Source organism: Branchiostoma lanceolatum, chromosome 6 (genome assembly GCF_035083965.1).
Source record: "Branchiostoma lanceolatum isolate klBraLanc5 chromosome 6, klBraLanc5.hap2, whole genome shotgun sequence".
Taxonomy (NCBI): Eukaryota; Metazoa; Chordata; class Leptocardii; order Amphioxiformes; family Branchiostomatidae; genus Branchiostoma; species Branchiostoma lanceolatum.
This window is the reverse complement of record NC_089727.1, coordinates 4,049,316-4,066,615: the sequence shown is the minus strand read 5'-3', so window position 1 is coordinate 4,066,615 and position 17,300 is coordinate 4,049,316. Positions and strand designations below refer to the sequence as shown.

General features: G+C 43.3%; 1 protein-coding gene across 1 annotated transcript; it reads right to left on the bottom strand.

The window, feature by feature from the left end:
• Nucleotides 1-16: 16 nt before the first annotated feature.
• LOC136436204 (zinc finger HIT domain-containing protein 2-like) lies at nucleotides 17-7,945 on the bottom strand. The gene is made up of 12 exons (XM_066429986.1): nucleotides 7,804-7,945; nucleotides 6,608-6,686; nucleotides 6,331-6,401; nucleotides 5,646-5,770; nucleotides 4,710-4,837; nucleotides 3,712-3,843; nucleotides 3,529-3,572; nucleotides 3,193-3,262; nucleotides 2,216-2,308; nucleotides 1,525-1,687; nucleotides 813-971; nucleotides 17-141 (listed from the first exon to the last, which is right to left on the bottom strand). The coding sequence occupies exons 1-12, from the start codon at nucleotides 7,917-7,919 to the stop codon at nucleotides 26-28; spliced, it is 1,296 nt and encodes a 431-aa protein (XP_066286083.1). The 5' UTR covers nucleotides 7,920-7,945; the 3' UTR covers nucleotides 17-25.
• Between the last annotated feature and the right edge of the window lie 9,355 nt (nucleotides 7,946-17,300).

Here is a 17,300-nt window from a genome sequence, read left to right as displayed (position 1 = left end):
GTGAGAAATATTATGTCCATCTGTGTCAGGAGAGTTCCTGAATGAGCGTTTTGTCTTTCCTGGGTGGCTTAGATCCTCCCCAAACCTTCTCCAGCTCTGACTTTGCCTTCTCATGTTGGGACAGCGCTCTGCTGAGGGAGGCTGGAATAAACAGGGCATAGTAAATAAATGATTGTACATGTGCATTAGCTTAGTTAGCTCATAGTGTAGATCATAGTTACCATAGTGTAGCTCATGTGTGGGCTAAAAGCAGCGTACAATTCAGAACAACATAAGAAGAAGAAATGATACTTGTAGAGTAGAGAACTGGACAAACACTCAGTAATCATTGGTAACATCAGTGGCGAAATTAACTAAATGTTGTACGTGTACCTTTAAGTACTCACTCAAAGTATCTCTTTCAGAAATTAAACTAAAATTGGTCTTTCAAACAAAGTCTGGGTGATATTTTTGTCTTGCACACTATAGAAATGCAACTAGATTATTACAGGTTTTTCTCTGGAGGTTACCACAGTTTAGACTTTGAACACTCAGATTGATGCTGAATATTCAACTGATAATATCTAAGTGGATCATATAAAGTCATCTTTTTTGTAAGATACAGTCAAATCTGCTCAAGAAGACCACTCAGGAAACCAATAACATCTGGTCTATGTGGACAGATGGTCACTATAGAAAGGATTCTTATTAATGCTTGTGTCAATGGCTAGAATTATCTTGGGGACCACCAAATAGTGGTCACATTGGCCAGGTAGTCCATATGTAGAGGAGGTCACTTGTACAGGTTTGACTGCATATAAGTAAAAGCTTACCATATTCCTGACTACAGTCCATGGCCAGAGGTGTTAGCTGGCCCCCATGTTCTGCAGACCAGGCCAGGAGGAACTCACACTTCTTCTTACACAGGAATAACTTCTGTCTAAGATCAGGACTTGTGGCACCTTCTCCCGTCTGAGCTCCATTGCTAGTATCTTTAAGGAAGCAGGAAAAGGAGTATGAGTTAAAAGTTCTTCCTGCACCAGATGGTGCATAGGGCATTGCCTATCTCTCTTCCAATAGCTCTCGGACCACACAACTTTGTACAATCACTACAGCAGGGGGCTAGTCCACTGGTAGTGGTGTGTGTTTAACGACTATAGTCATTCTCAAATGCTGACTGCTAAGCGGAGAATAAAGTACATGTATGTACCATTCTAAAATTTGTTGTAAGAGTAAGACTTGCCAGGGATTAAACTCATGACCTACCAAACATGCCAAATGTAAGGCAAACACTCTACTGACTTGGCCATTGCAACAGCCCTATGACATTTTACTAAAGCTATGAAAGACTGTCTTCTCTAACTTTCAAAATTTTATCCAGTTGCTTTAGTAATAATTTTTGGCGTATCTTACTACCTGGATGTCTAACCTTCATCAACGTATCTTCTCTAACAATTGGTTAGAGCTCCATGTAGCTCTATGTAGCTCAAGGAGTCTTAGAGAAAATGTTTAAGTAGCCATACAAGTGCAATATCAAAAGCGTACCTTTTCCCTCTTTTTTCCTGGCTACTGAGAAAAGATGATGAAGGTCTGACAGTGCAGCTTGCACAAACCGCAGACTGTCTTCCTTACTGGGACCAATCAAAATGCAGGACACATCCTTCACAACAAGTGACTGGAAGGATGGGGTGTTGGCCAATGAGGGATCCTGTAAGAAAAACATTTGTCCAGAATTCTCTATCTAATGTATTTTGTGTTTGTCTTTGATGATTATAGCAAAATGTAAATTTCGGAAGCATTTAATGCATCCTAACAATACAAAAGGCCACAATATTTCTATCAATATTGCCCAGCACATTTTCCACAATCAAACTTTCTGCATGTATGAATGAAGTAAGTCAGCTTTTTCTTTAAATTTGTTGTAAAAATGCTTTTTCCACTCAAAAACAAAACATAGTTGTAACCACTATTTTTCACAGTGAACTAACTGGATACTTCTTGCACCCCTTCTACACATAGATCTCTAGATCTAGTCTTTAGTGAAAATGGAGGTACTGTTTTTGGCCTTTCTGTGTTTCCTGATATTTTCGTCAGCATAACTTTAAAGGAAGCAGCAGATAGATTGTGAACATATTTAGTATGTGGGTATGTCTTGTTAAAGTAAGAGGTGAAGTTATGCCATGTTCTCATGCTCTCAATACTTTCACATTAAACATATCTTGTGAGGCGGCATCACCTGATTTGACCTGGCCATGGCAGCATGCAGAGCCTCTCCCACATCACAGAAACTGAAGTTCTCTGTGAAGACAGGGCAGAGCTGTAACACTTCCTACAGAACAAGATGTGTTGGTTTGGTCAACAAGTCTCCATTCTGTGAGTCTCCATTCTGATGGAGTTCAGCCGAAAATTTGAGGCAAGTCCTAACTAACAATTCCAGGGTGAAAATTCAAGGTGAGCTACATTTGCTTGTGTTGAACGAAAGTATCAAACTTCATCATCTTTCACTGTTGGCTGCATAATGTTTAGTCCTTTGGTCACAATGTTGTTTACCAACACAGATGAACTGTCATGCTAACTCTCCATCTGTTGTGACAACAGCTATATTGTGCTACAACCGTAGTTGCTACTTTCTTGCCACATGTGGCAATAAAGCATGTCTTACTGTCTGTCCTACATGATATACCGGAGAGAATGTAGCAAGTCAACAATTCTTCACCTGTTGTGACAACAGCTACATTGTGCTACTCTAGTTACTACTCTCTTACCACATGCAGCAAAAATGCAGATCTTACTGTACTATGGTAAATAACATACAGGAAGGAAGGTTGGGGGGGGGGGTCTTTACAGATTGTGACAAACAAGAATTCATTAAAAGGTTGTGACAACAGCTACATTGTGCTGCACCTATAATATATGGCTACTTTTTTGTCACGTAAAGCAATAATACATGTCTAATAATGCTCTACATCCTACATAAAATACGGGAGGGAGTCAACGATTCTTTATTTGTTGTGACAACAGTTACATTGTTCTGTCTATTCATCCTACAGAAAGGAATGTCAACAGTTTTTGGAAAACAACTTCAGGTATCAACTGAATATTGCCTGTCCATGTTACTGAGATCAGTGTGATGGCATTCCTATGATTTGGATTTTTAAGCAATTGATAGATTGTTTTTGTAGTGCAGCAAGTGAAACAGTTGATAATTGATACCTGTGCTGCTTGTGTTGGCATGGTGAAGTGGTCTCCGTTATGCAGCCTGACCACATAAGCATAACAGTAGCTGTAGGTACATTAGTCAAGGGGAACAACTGACTCGGATGGTAGAAGTCACAGAGCAACTTAAATATACATGTTCAGTTTCACTCTCAGATTTGAAAAAAACTTAAATACATGTTGGAGTATTCCTACATGCTTCCTAAATTCTGTATTTGTATAGTTATAGTATCTACTGTGAAAGTTGGATGCTAAACAGATTAAATAAATCTTTTATGTACAGTCAACAATGCCATTGACTGAGAGATCTCTGACAATATAATGAAAGGATACAGAATATTCACAATGTTGTATTTTATGGACTCAGATGGCTGACCCTGGAGAAAACACAAGAAAAATAAATAAATTTTAGATATAACATACAATTTTTCACGACTCAATTCTTTATTGTAATATTTCACAGCAAATAACTTTTAAAAATTCAAATAACAACGTATGAAATTTATGCAGCCTTACCTTAAGCAAGGACGACAGTATGGGTATCTTTGACAGCAAGGGGGGAGGGGGGCTTGCGTTGGTTCTGCTTTCTGTCTCTTCGGTTACTGTGTCCTGCGCAGTCCCAACTTCCTCAATCAGGGAGGCCTGTTTCTGTAACAAAACAGTACCCAAGGAACATTAAAATGTGCCAACAGTATCACTGGCACCTGTCGAGAGGCCATCAAGCTCCCCCATCCATGTGCAAGCACGTCCAACCCCCAGATGAAGGGGAACAGAAGAAGTTAAACTGGATTGTGAGTGAGTGAGTGAGTGAGTAAGTGAGTGAGTGAGTGAGTGAGTGAGTGAGTGAGTGAGTGAGTGAGTGTCATTTAGACATCTACACAGGCTCACAATTGTTGTAAATGTTGTTCTATAGATCAAAAGGTAGGTGGTGAAAACGGGAGCCATTCTAAAGGTATTCTGACTTGTAAAACATCTAGATATGGTTTAATTTTTGGATTCATTAATAGTTTCATCAGGTTGATAAAACTCTAGATAACAGTTTGAAAGTTTCTTTGTACAAAACCAAGTGTTATTTACCTAGCTGATGTTTCGGTAACCTTCTGTCACCTGTAAATAATACTTGGTTGTGTACAAAGAACTTTCTTATCCAGATTTTAAGTTCCAAGATGCATTAAAAGAAAAAGAAAGTGATCTCAATCCAGTGTAACATGTAGCTCATTGAAGAGCTATTCTTCCACTGGTCATGACAGAGAAGAAGACAGACACTACATTTGTATGTACAGTATTTACAGGTTCATTGTACCAGGGATATTCCCCTAGCCATTTTTGCCAAGCACAATGAACAATGGACCACAGCTTAACGTCCCGTCCTAAGGACTGCGAACACTTCCGGTAGTGTGCATGTCGGGTGAGCGAATCAGTAGGAATCGAACTCACTACTTCTAGTTCCAGAGGCAGGGCTGCTGACCACTGGATTATGCACGCTTCTGCATGACCTGTGATGGAATATGTACCTGTGAGAGTCTCCACCAAGGAGTCCACATCTCCAGCATGTCTCCCAGCATGCCTCTCTCCACCACCGACTGAAACTCAGCTCTCTCCTGGTCCGTAAGCTGATCCCAAATGGCCTCTGCGTCCCTGTCTACATGTACAAACCAGACAAATTACTTGTCAAATACAGTACCACCAAAAGTCAGTATTTTAGGATGGCTTTCCTGGATTAAGTCCGTTCTGCTTCTGCTTTCTTGATCTCCAGCAGATCTATCGGTGGCAAGGCAGTATCAAAAGAGCCAACCCTTTTGAGGATGAGACACCATCTGCTAGTCTACATACCAAACTAGGTATTGCAGACATCTCCTCGGTCCTGCGGTCATGTTGTCTCCGGTGGTACGGACACGTGGAAAGAGCTAGTGGCTGCATCCACACTATCACAAAACTGCAGTTACCCGGCAACGTTCAGAGGTCGTGGTAGACCAAAGAAATCTTGGATCGAGTGCGTCAAGAAGGACATCACAGAGTGCGGCCTCACCAACGTGGACCCGCTGGACAGACCCACTTGGAGGCGCAGTGTGAAGACTGGCCGACTGCTGCCTACCCCTGCGTCAGGGAACCCCACAGCAGTATACTAGTAATCTAATACTGGATACTACTACTACTAACTACTTTTGCCAGTTGGATACTGCCTTGCCACCGATAGATCTGCTTGGAGATTACCTCTGTCTTTCATGATGTTCTGTAAGTCCATAATCTATAGTAATCATCCCAGGGTATCAGTTGCTCTGTATCAGTTTGTCAGCCTTATATACTAGTAGTATGACTAAACTTAAAGCGTAAAGGTTTCATAGCCTTTTTGAGTGTGTTGCGGCTGTGGGTTGTTATCCACTATGTCTTGGGCATGTTATTGGAAGGCGGAGCCCATCCCTCTCCTTCCACCTCCACTAAAAGCTTACCCAGGTCCAGCCCCTGCAGTCTGTCCTCCAGTGTCAGCTCGTCCGTCATATCTTCTCCCTCCTCTTCTTCTTCCTGATCCTCCAGTCTCTTCAGCATCTCCAGAACTTTCTGTTTCTCTTCATGGCTGCAAAGGAAAATTTCACCCAGTCAGCTCATTTCTTAGCCTGACAAATCGCACTCCTAGCGGCCAGCCAGTCCTGTCACCGCCATCCCCCTAGGGGTGGGAGTCAGTAACCTCTGGCCGAGAGCTTGTGTAAACACAGGCTAGTTCGTTTCTCTGCTAGGATTTATAGTTGAAGTATCATCACCATCACCAAACTAAGAAATTTTGTTGGGTTCTTTCATTGTGAGACGATAGCGTGGTACCATCCTCCGTAGTCACTGCTGACTCCCACTGACCGTGTGCGTGGTAACTGGTGACCAAACAATCGGCGGGAACCAGCGGGAACTATGGAAGCCAGGCTATTGTTTCACAACAAAAGAACACAACAAAATGTCTTAGTTTGGTGATGGTGATGATGCTTTAACTATAAATCCTGACAGTTACAACTTTTATCTTCAACTTGATCAACATCTGGGGGGTTCATTCTTATGTAAGCTAAAAATCATTATTTTTTGGCATTACAACAACAGAGCAATCCAATCATCTCAGATACATTATTGCACATCTCTATTAGTCTATACCTTCCTCTCTGCTGTTTCAGCTCCTCTATGATGTGTTCTTTGTAGAACTGCTCTGAACATCCAACATGTTTCTATTGAAAAGAAAGATAGAAAACCATTTAAACATCACTGTCATATGGTTAGAAATATAGGATCTATGTGTGACCATAACAAGTTCTTTAATGACAAACTTCACAAAATATGATGTCTGTTACTCCCAAATTTGAGTAAATATTAACATAGCACATTTTAACAACCACATCCACAGTTTACGTTGAATATCACAATGTTTTCTCACCTCTGATCTGTAACAGGCCAATGAACAATAAGCTACGTTACACCTGGGACAGGTATACCTGGAGTACTGCTTCAGACACCTGGAATACAAAATGGAAAACTTCAGAATAGGTTTACAGATCAGGCTGAGCTGTCTACCAGGCCTGGCTACCCTTTCAGTGGCTCAGAATGGGTAGCCTAGCAGGGTAGCCAATCCCGGTAGACAGCCCAGCATTTTCTGTAAGGTCTCGGTTCGGAGGGTTTTTTTTACAATTCGGGGCCGACCTGACTCGTTCCCAGAAAGGCCATTGCGCATTTCCAAACATGCTTTTTCAGCCGTTTCAATGTTTCCGGTGGATAGGGGTGACTTATCTTCGAATGACAGACGAATTTTATATTTTCCGTGGAAACGTCATTTTTGGTGAAAACCGTCACTAAAAGCAATTTTCATCCCCAAAACTGCTATTTTTAGGGCATTCTTCCAAGGCCGCTGGAAGGAAAATAAAAGTTTTCCTAGGATAATGACTGATATGGGAATAAAGGTCATCATTCTGTCTGTGAAATGAGGAAAAATGAAAAAAATCGTGAGGATACATTTTCCGCAATCCCCGATGGTGCGAAACCACGCAAAACGCACATAGAACGCACGATTCGGGTAATCAGGCGACAAAGCCGCGTTACCGTCATCGCGCACTAATACCAGGAAGTACCCGCGGACGACCAAAACTCGAAAACCGTAAAACGCTACGACAATCGGGTATTTCAGGAAATATAAAAGATAACGCACTGCTAAAGCGATAGTCGAAAAATCGGGAGCCAAAACTAACGAGAAAACCTAGGATTTGCGTCTTATCTTCACACACTATTTAGGTAGGCGGTCAAAACAATTCCGAACCGGAACCGTAACAATGCAGAATGCTGTCTTTTGCAATGGTTTTCAACATGTAACTTAGCTTATGTTGTTCTCCTGAAAGATCATAACAGAAAGCAAAATTCTCAACCTTCCCTTAAAACAAGGCTACACGAGCTGCGCTACACGACTATCAGCTCTTTATATATGAGACAAATTATGACACTTCATATATAACGTTAATTTACGTTTCTTCGACGTTTCGGTAAAGCCCCCCTCCCCACTAGTCATAAATACGATTTAGGGAGAGACTACAACAGATCTAACTCGTAAAATTAATATCAATTGTAAATCGAGGTTCGCCCTACAGTTTGCATAACGATGGATCCTCAGAAGACTTGAAAACTTGGTCTGGAGGCGGTAAACTTCCTTCGAGACGGATTTCTTCCGAACTGGGCGCGGCCATGTTGGATTTCCAATGCATGCTGGGAGTTTAGCAGACGACATTTGTATGTTTGTACTTCCGTCGTCTGCTCGGCGGCTGTCTGCTGGCCTGGCGGGAAACTGAAAAAAAATAATGATTTAACGTTTGAAATGCGACGATATTGTGAATGCAGGCTTTTATTTTGAGATATTGTTTCTTCGGCGTGAAACTAATTAGTGTGATGTCATAAAATATTTAGTAACGTACGTAAGAAAGAATAGTTAACGTTAGAATGCTCCTTGTTTTAGCTCTTGTTTCAATGTTTCACTTTGTTAATTTTGAGCGTTTTGTTATTTTAGCAATCCACGAAGTCATCTTTCATTTTTGGCACCCCAGCTACAGAGAAAGGTCCGTGATCTAAGAAAAATTAGGAAAATAATTAAAAGGCTACACCATAATCAGCTCAATTAAAAGGGGACTGAAATAACGCAAAGAGTGCAAAGCGTTTCACAAACTCACACGAGAAACTAACTGCTTTCCTTGAAAATCGAACACACACGGCTCTCGCCAGAACCCAAATGGAGCCTCCACCAAACGCAATTACAGGAGTTAACTTGAACAAGACCTTGGACAGAACTGGCATGCCCTTTCCCAATCTGAACAAAAACACACCAGGCTGCAGTGTGCGGCGCCAAGCAGCTCCAAAGTCGATAGCCAACATTGTACCGTGGCCGACAAGTACAATGAGCAACACACTACTTTTGGAGGACCAACAAAAGTACCCCTACTTCGGGTGCGCACATACCTACTCTGGGTGCGCACCCATCTACTTCGGATGCACACACACCCCTACTTTGGGTTCATCAACACCCCAAGAGTGGTACAATTTAAACATTACTACTGGACAAATTACGATAAAAATCGGACGTTTCGTAATAAACGTATCAACACCCCTACTTTCGCTGCGTCAACACCCCTCACTTATTGTATCTGTCGGCCACGGTACAAATGTGATATACTGCCATCACGTCCCCAGCAGGCATGGCAATCTCCCAATACAAATCTGATATCGCGATCGAAATTCTAATTTCATGGTAGACGTCTTTGACTGTGACCCGCCAGTCGTAATCATTTGTATAGTAGGTTTTTATCATTCCGAAGCTGCTGTCCGATAGCTATCGAACGAACGAACGAACAAGGTAATTCTTAATCAATCTAAATCAATCTGAAACCTAAAACAGGCGGGTCAAGGCGGGGTGACTTCGGTTGGTAGTGTATCGCTGGCTCTCGGGTCATTTTCAAGTGTACACGACAACGCCAACGGTTCTGGAAAGGGCAACTGGTCTATAGATAGCACAAAATATGACAGGCTCTACTAGCGTTGGTTGGATACGACTGTAAGTTGTCTCTTGACGTTGTTGTTGCATTTGCATTATTGATAATGCATTTCAGAATCTAGAATCTGCTATATGCAACATGGCCACGCTGCTAGTATGAGTCGCTCAAACGAAAACCCAGTGATGTTTTTCTCTGTATACCGTAAGAATAGTGTCCGAACTATGAGGGGTCACTATCGTGTCAAAGTATGTATTGAACTGAGCCTCTGATTTCTTTCACATCAGAGGTTACACATTGCATCGCCTTGTTGAAGGTGGATATTGGGATATGGAAAAGTAAATAGAGTATAGTATATATCGCATTGCGTAATTCAACAAGATACGCTAGAATATATAGTGGGGTTTAGAGAGGGGCAACAGTTCAATTTGCCTGGTTGATGGAAGCCCTTGGAATATGATGGCACCCATGCTACATTAGTTAAATGGTGTGGTCAAAACTTGTCACTCTATATTTCCCAGAGTTGTGGAGGTGTGTCCCGGTTACCCAATCCTTACTCATGTGCGTAGTACCTGTGATCGGCAGGTGAGAGGACATACAAGTAGTCTAACAGAAAGGCGATACTCTATTCTACAGCGGGAAGAGAGGGGTGGGGCAGGACGAATTGGGGTCATACCCCGTTTGCAAATACTGTTTGATACGTCACAGGATCTGTTGTGACCAGTCTCTACTAGACTAACTACGCTGGACGTAGGAAGAATAATTTTGCCAGGAGAGTTTAGAGGCCACCATAGGGTTTCATTTGCCAGGCTCATCGGAGGGATTAAGAGTAGAGTAGATCCTTTCGGCCAGGTAGGAAGGTCATCTTCCAATTTAGGCCGCTCATCCCCTTACTGGATCATGATTCCAGGCTTGTGAGGGCAGTCTAATGCTCTGCTCTGTTTTTGAAAGTGTTCACTGTTAGAGTAGAGTAGAGTAGAGTAGAGTAGAGTAGAGTAGAGTAGAGTAGAGTAGAGTAGAGTAGAGTAGAGTAGAGTAGAGTAGAGTAGAGTAGAGTAGAGTAGAGTAGAGTAGAGTTAACCTTCCCGCGGACTGACTCTCCTGGCCAGTTATTCCCCTTTTTACTACGATTCATACATTCCCTCTAATTATACGATCCATAACACCGTAGAAAGGCCTGGTGGAGGCTATGTTGTGACCATCTCTGACGCGTCCTAGCAACACGTGACGTCATCACTGGACGTACGGTAGTGTTCCGATCGAAAGCTGCACGTTCCTTCAACGCTTCCGGCGCTGGACTTACATGTAGGAGTTCGACGTAAAGGTAGGCACCCAAACGTTGCCTTTAGATACGTCACATACGTCATACGACAGGCGTACGACAGCAAACTGATGACACTCTTCAGACAGTAGTCGCACAAAATTCGTGTAGAGAGCTAGAGGCGGGAAATGTTACATCCTAGCTAGTGGACGGTTCGTTATGTCGTATAGGCTAACTGAAAATAGATTGGCAAAGACATTGTGCAAAGTGTGTTACAGCGTCTTTATTCTTTGCTATTCCCCACACAACGGTGCACCTGTTGTGTCATTTCTGGTGGGTGGAGGTTTATTACTGCTAAAGGCACAAACTTTCCTTCACTGGCACTAGACGGCGGCAATATTGAGAACTCTCCAAGCAGAGGTTGGTGTAGAAGATTGTGACCTTTTTATGATATGCCCCGCCCGTTTTCTGTCAGCACTCTCCACCAACCTCTACTCCAGGTCGGAGGCTCGAAAGCTTGGTGGAGTTTGCCGACAGAAAACGGGCGGGGCATATGATAAAAAGGTCACTATCTTCTCCACCAACCTCTGCCTGGAGGGTAGTATTGAGCTCTCGACAACTGGAGCACAGACAGTTATTTCTTTGTTAGACAGGGTTGTGGATAGATCTGTCTCAAGGGAATTGGACAGTTGTGCCAGCGGACGCCTCCACGACTTTCTGGAATGTTTAGAGCTAGCTTGGGTAACGTTAGTACACCTCACCAAAACACGATGTGTAGTCGGCTGTCTGTTGTGGGCTTCGGACCGTGACGGGCCTTTTCATAACTCTAGTGTACCATCAGTATGACCTGTCGTCTTCTCTTACGCGATTCGCTACCGTATCAAACTCCATGCCGGAACTAGAGGGTAAGCCTAGATTACTCTGTGCGCGCGTGCGTGCGTGTGTGTGTGTGTGCGTGTGTGTGTGTGTGTGTGCGTGTGCGTGCGTGCGTGTGTGCGCGTGTGAGTGTGAGTGTGAGTGTGTGCGTGTGCGTGTGCGTGTGCGTGTGCGTGTGTGTGTGTGTGTGTGTGTGTGTGTGTGTGTGTGTGTGTGTGCACGATGACTCAAGAAGGCCTTCATGGATTGTCTTGGACATTTGGTATGTGGGTACGGGTAGGTCTCGATTAGACCTCGAAATGATTAGATTTTGGGCCCCCTAGCCGTTTTCTATGGTACTGCACCATAGTTCTAATGATAAAAACTAGTGATACAGTTAGCACTAAACCTTACTTTTTAATTGCTTGGCCTGTCTACAGTGTGTACATGCCGGTATGTTTTCCCTATCTACAAATGACAGTTGGGTGCGAGGGGCTGAGTTTGTCGACGCCGGCTCCCTGATATTTGCCTGTTGTTGCGCCCGTATTTGCCCACACGTGTTCACTATCCCAACGATCTGCGGGGGTGAAATATCTAACGGCGCTCTATAGCATGGCACCTGAGTATACGGACGTTATTTGCTCTACTTGGGGCATGATAGGGCAAAGGTCCGGATAGAGTGTCTAGCTTAAAGAATCTGGGCATTAGGATCTCCGTTTCATAGCAGGTCAGTGCTGTCTTGTCTTATCTGTCTTTAAATGAACCAGTAGCCTAGATTGATTCGATTCTACTCTACTCTACTCTACTCTACTCTACTCTACTCTACTCTACTCTACTCTACTCTACTCTACTCTACTCTACTCTACTCTACTCTACTCTACTCTACTCTACTCTACTCTACTCGCCGAATTTGTCATGGCATACATGAACATATGCACGTTTTATGGTCGGAACAGTTTCCATATTGCCCCACTTCTCTGTACGTTTAACATTTTCTTGTCACAATATCGTTCAGTGTCGACAGTCTTACACGGCTGGCTGTGTTGTTGAACGGCGTTCTATAGGATGCCATCAGAGTCATGCGGACGTTATATTTGTTCTACTTTGGGCCAGGCACGATGATATAGGGCATAAGTAAGGAGAGGGGGATCCAAGTATCTCCAAATATCTCGAGCGTTAGGATGGTTCCGGTGTTGAGTTAGTGTTGGCGTCAAATCTTCCGAACTAAGCCGTATTGAGCTGAGTCGCTTGATCGTGAATTAGAACATTAATGGTTTTAATGGTTTGAGGAGATTTCTCATTAAATAGGTCAGTGCAAGGATCCTTGGTTACCGCCGTCTCGTCTTATCGTCAGTCAAGTCTTTTAAAGAACTAGCCTGGGTTGATACTTTGACGTTCCTAGGAATCGTTTGGGCAATCATAGAAGAGATTCACGAGAAAATTTCAAGTATTTTCAATCTACAGTTTCCTTCACGCTTTTCTAAAACCTTTCTTTTTCTTGCCACATTACATACACTGTCGACAGCCTTCCGGTGCTGTGTAAACATATAGGCAATCCCTGAAGTCAGTGAATGGACCTAAGAGTGACCACAACTGACCCACTGCGGTCTTTGGACCGTTACAAATGTACTGACACAGTTAAACACCGACTCTTGGGGGGGGGGGGTGTAAATAGCTTGATTACTTCATCAAAGGGTTCACCAGAGGTCGAAGAGGTTAGATTTTTTTAGCTTCGTTGCATCTGTAGTATTCTGTACCCTTTATCATGATGTATACATTAGTGGAGCTCTCAAAACGGCACCCAGCATTTAAGTTATCTTACACGTCGGGTAAGTGTTGGAGTTGTAGCCGGCTTGCACATGATGTACAAGACGGTGCGACACTGATGTAGCAAAGATGTAGATCTAAAGATGTAACCTAACCCCATGAAATTCTCACGCTCATTAAGATTGAAAACTTATTCACGTCCTTTCAATTCATTAAGGTGAGGTGAAAGACGGACCGCTTTGAAGTGCTTGGCTGATTCGACAATCCGGAACATGTAACGGACATCATAGAGCATGAACACGAACTTCATGTAAAATGGAATTTTCTCATTGCTTGCTCCAAAAGAAATCTGGAAAAAACATTAATAGCTCTCTGTGTTTTTGGTTGTTCCAGAAAAGCGTTTTCGTTGTGCCCACTCTACGGCATCTATTACTGTTCACACAGTAAACATAGGGATAACAGAGACGGCATAACCCTTGCTAGGGCAACCTTAGAGCCGCATACCAGACGACTATGCCTACACGACGTTTTGTCGACTCGACTGAGATAACAGCCAAGCAGATTTTCAGTACCATGGAGGCTTTTTGTCTGAGCAAAATGCTAATTTCACTTCGGTAAATATCATCACTTCAATGTTTTGTGTGAGACTGAGACCCGGCCTATTAGGCCTGGCTTAGCATGTACATTTTCCATTTTGAGCTGAATTGGATTTTCAGTGGTTGCAATTTTCTTCCTTGAAGAATGGTGGTACATATGTTTTAGACGATACACATGGGTATTTTGTGTGTATGTTGTCGCCGCCTGTTGGCCCAGTGACCAAAGACCGCGGAAACCGGCTTAGCTTGTACATTTTCCATTTTGAATTGAATTTTCTGTGGTTGAAGTTTTCTTTCTTGAAGAATGGTGGTAAACATAGGTTTTAGACGAAACACATGGGTAGCTGTGTGTATGTTGTCGCCGCCTGACCCAGTGACCCAGGACCGCGAAAAACCGTGGAACTGTCACGTTCGATAAGTCAGGAGAGGGACCGGGGAGGGGGTGGGGTGACACACCGAGACCCGGGAATGTTTGAGTAATTTAATACGTAATCTCCAAGCAGATGTAGAAAGGCAAATTTGTAATGCCCTTCTCGAACTCCCGGTTCCGGTCACGATTTTGCTTTGCTACAGAGAGAGGGAGAGAGAGGGAGAGAGAGAGAGAGAGAGGAGAGGGAGAGAGAGAGGGAGTGAGAGGGAGAGAGAGAGTGAGGGAGAGAGAGAGAGAGAGAGGGGGGGGAGACGGAGACGTTGATTCTAGTCTGGAATCCAGTCTTGTTAGCTTTAAATAGTCCACCGCCAACGGTCTCTAATGGGCAAGGGAGTTTGTGCACCCCGTATCTGCTTGGAGATTATTCATGGCCAGCTGAGTTCATGTTATCGTTGTTGAGAGAGGTGATCTGTTTGTCGGGATGCAGTCGGGAATTTTTACCTTTGGCTGTCGTAAAAAAGCGAGCGTTCCAAAAAGCAACGACGGTATGAAACGCGGTTTGCCTCCTCGGAAACGCGTAAAACCACACGGAGCCGAACCCTACATCTGCTTGGAGATCATACGCGGCCTGCATGCCGCTGCGTTGATGTTATCGTTGTTGAGAGAGGTGATCTCTGGGTCGGGATGCAGTCGGGGAATTTTTACCTTTGGCTGCCCGCCAGCACCTGCACCAACATGCACCGCCTCGGGACATCCACAAACTTGATCAAAGTCCTTGGATTACAGAGAAACGATAATGCTAAAACAGTCTCAGTCAAAGGGGAGAGTCTGTTTCTTGGCACGCGTAAGCAGTGAACAATGGTGAATATGCATGTACTCAGATTCAGGACAGGCCATGCACAAACTTGATCAAAGTCCTCGGGTGAGAAAGAAAAGATAATGCTCAACTCTACATGAAAACGGTCTCATCAGTCAAAGAGGACAGTCTGTTCCTCGGCACATGTACTTTCAAAGAAACACTGAATATGGTCAAAGTCAAGTTTTCTGCCGACTCCCAGCTTGATTAAAGTTTAAGATCTTCGGAATACAGAGAAACGGCGTTGCTAAACTCAACATTGCACTCAGTCTCAAACAGTGAATGCAGTCAGATTGAAGTTTTCCTCCGGCTCCCAGTCCTTTGTTATCGTCTTGACTGATCCCTTCGCTTGAGTTCTACGTCGGATTAGCATTAGGATAGCAAATGATGTACATGTTGTGGCCTTACCTACACCATTGCGTGAATACCTCAGGTATATCTGGCCCCAGATCGATCAGGAGTTACCGCAGTGTGATGGACTTCTTTCTTATAAATCTTAATTCACGCCGGCGGACAGACCTATTGACGCGTCTTTAAATCTATGGACCAACGCCTCTGGAGAAATCACGGAATCGATTTGAAGAAGAGGAGCCTTTCCTCAAGAGTTCCTTAAGAAACTGCCGACCTCTGAGGTCTCAGGAGTAAGATTGAAGAGTGAGTATACTGCACTGCAGTGATGAGACGTCTGTCAAGCTTAGACGTATTGGCACTAAACCTGTTAGGTCGTCTGTGAAGGCTCACAAGCACACCGATACATCTGTGGCTACTGTAGGTCTGTGGTCAATTTGAAATAGAAGTCGAACACAGATGAGGGATTCCGTACCACAAAAAGTACTGGTACGGAAATATTTGCTTAGAATAACAACACATACTTGCCTTGAATAACAACGCATATTTGCCTAGAATAACAACAAATATTTGCCTAGAATAACAATAAATATTTGCCTAGAATAACAACAAATATTTGCATAGAATAACAACAAATATTTGCATAGAATAACAACAGAGCAAAAGTTGCTGCCTACATCAGGGCGCACAAACCTTCTCTTAACCGGGACGGGGGGCGACATCGACTTCCAACAACCTTTGACCCATTGTGACGTAACACGTGCATATAGTCTTGTGTCCAGAGCAAATGGGTCAGATAGCTGATGAGGACTCAGCGATTCAGTCGAAAATTTCAGCGAGTCTATCGATTAATGAATTAATAGTTGCGAGCAGTTTAATTTCTCCAGATGTTTTTGCACTGTTGTCATAACTTATAACTAACCTGAGTACCATCCTCCGTAGTGACCGCTGGCTCAATACTTTTCGCTTGCTAACCACGCAGTTAGCAAGCAAAAAGCATTGAGCCAGCGGCCACTGCGGAGGATGGTACTCAGGCTAACTTATTTCCCTTTTGGTTTGGTTCGGTTTATCAAAATCTCCTTGGTTTATCTTCCTTGTCTGCCTGTGTACAATAGAACTCCTTTATCCTGTGATCTACGTACGCACACGTTCCGACCTGATGAAACTATTCACGGATGGCGATTGACAGAGATGGAGATAAGTGATCATTAACCCAGATAACGGTCGCTAATGATTTTCATTTGATTAAGATCGACACTTTGCATACCGTACCTTACATGCTGTATGTACTGCAACGGGTTTTCTATACAATTACCTTGCAATGACAATGGTACAACGAACGGATTACATTGCATTTGGGAATTCCTAATAAACGGTTACTTCTGCTGAGAGCGTGGCAACGGCAAGCCCAGAGGGAGATGATTTGCTCCAAGCTAGATATTCTTCTTGTTTGCTTTCGGCTGGCGTTCAATATAAGAGTATATCTTTCAGGTGGAATTCGAAAACAGGGCTTGCGCATTTTCACCAGCGTCGGAGGTGTAGTAGCTTATGCTATTCCTCACTGCATCATCGGCTAATCAGTTTTGATGTATGCCGTGAAATAGCCTCCCTCCGGACCCGGGAGAAAAGTATTGATTTCTGGATCCTGTCAGACGTTTCTGGGTGAAAATAAAGACAGATAACAGGATGATGTCTGGAGGTACAGCGCTCCTGTAATTGCTGATCCAGAGACAAACACACGGATACAGGAATAATGCAAATGCCGTGGAATATTCCTTCCTTTTGTGGTGGAATACTGAAAATTACGCTAGAGTCATGCAACCGGCTGGTTTCCGATGTAGCGTTCAAAACTATACCTCGACTATACCTCGACTGTACGTTTGACTGAATATTAGTCACCCAGGAAATATCAAAGAACAAAATTTTAAATCTGTACCACTGGATTACAAAATGAAAAAAGTCAGACGTTTAGATGTCATCCGACATCAGTGATGGAAAATGATGAAAGATGTCGGATATCATCTGATATTTTCATTCTGTAATCCAGTGGTAT

Bases quoted from the DNA above. Each gene is read 5' to 3' on its own strand.
- LOC136436204 (XM_066429986.1), bottom strand. From the start codon at position 7,919: ATGCATTGGAAATCCAACATGGCCGCGCCCAGTTCGGAAGAAATCCGT. The intron at 5,771-6,330 runs GTATAGACTAAT...TTTCCTTTGCAG, and splicing joins CTGAAACAGCAGAGAGGAAG to CCATGAAGAGAAACAGAAAG. The intron at 3,263-3,528 runs GTATCCTTTCAT...ATGTACCTACAG, and splicing joins TACAACATTGTGAATATTCT to CTACTGTTATGCTTATGTGG.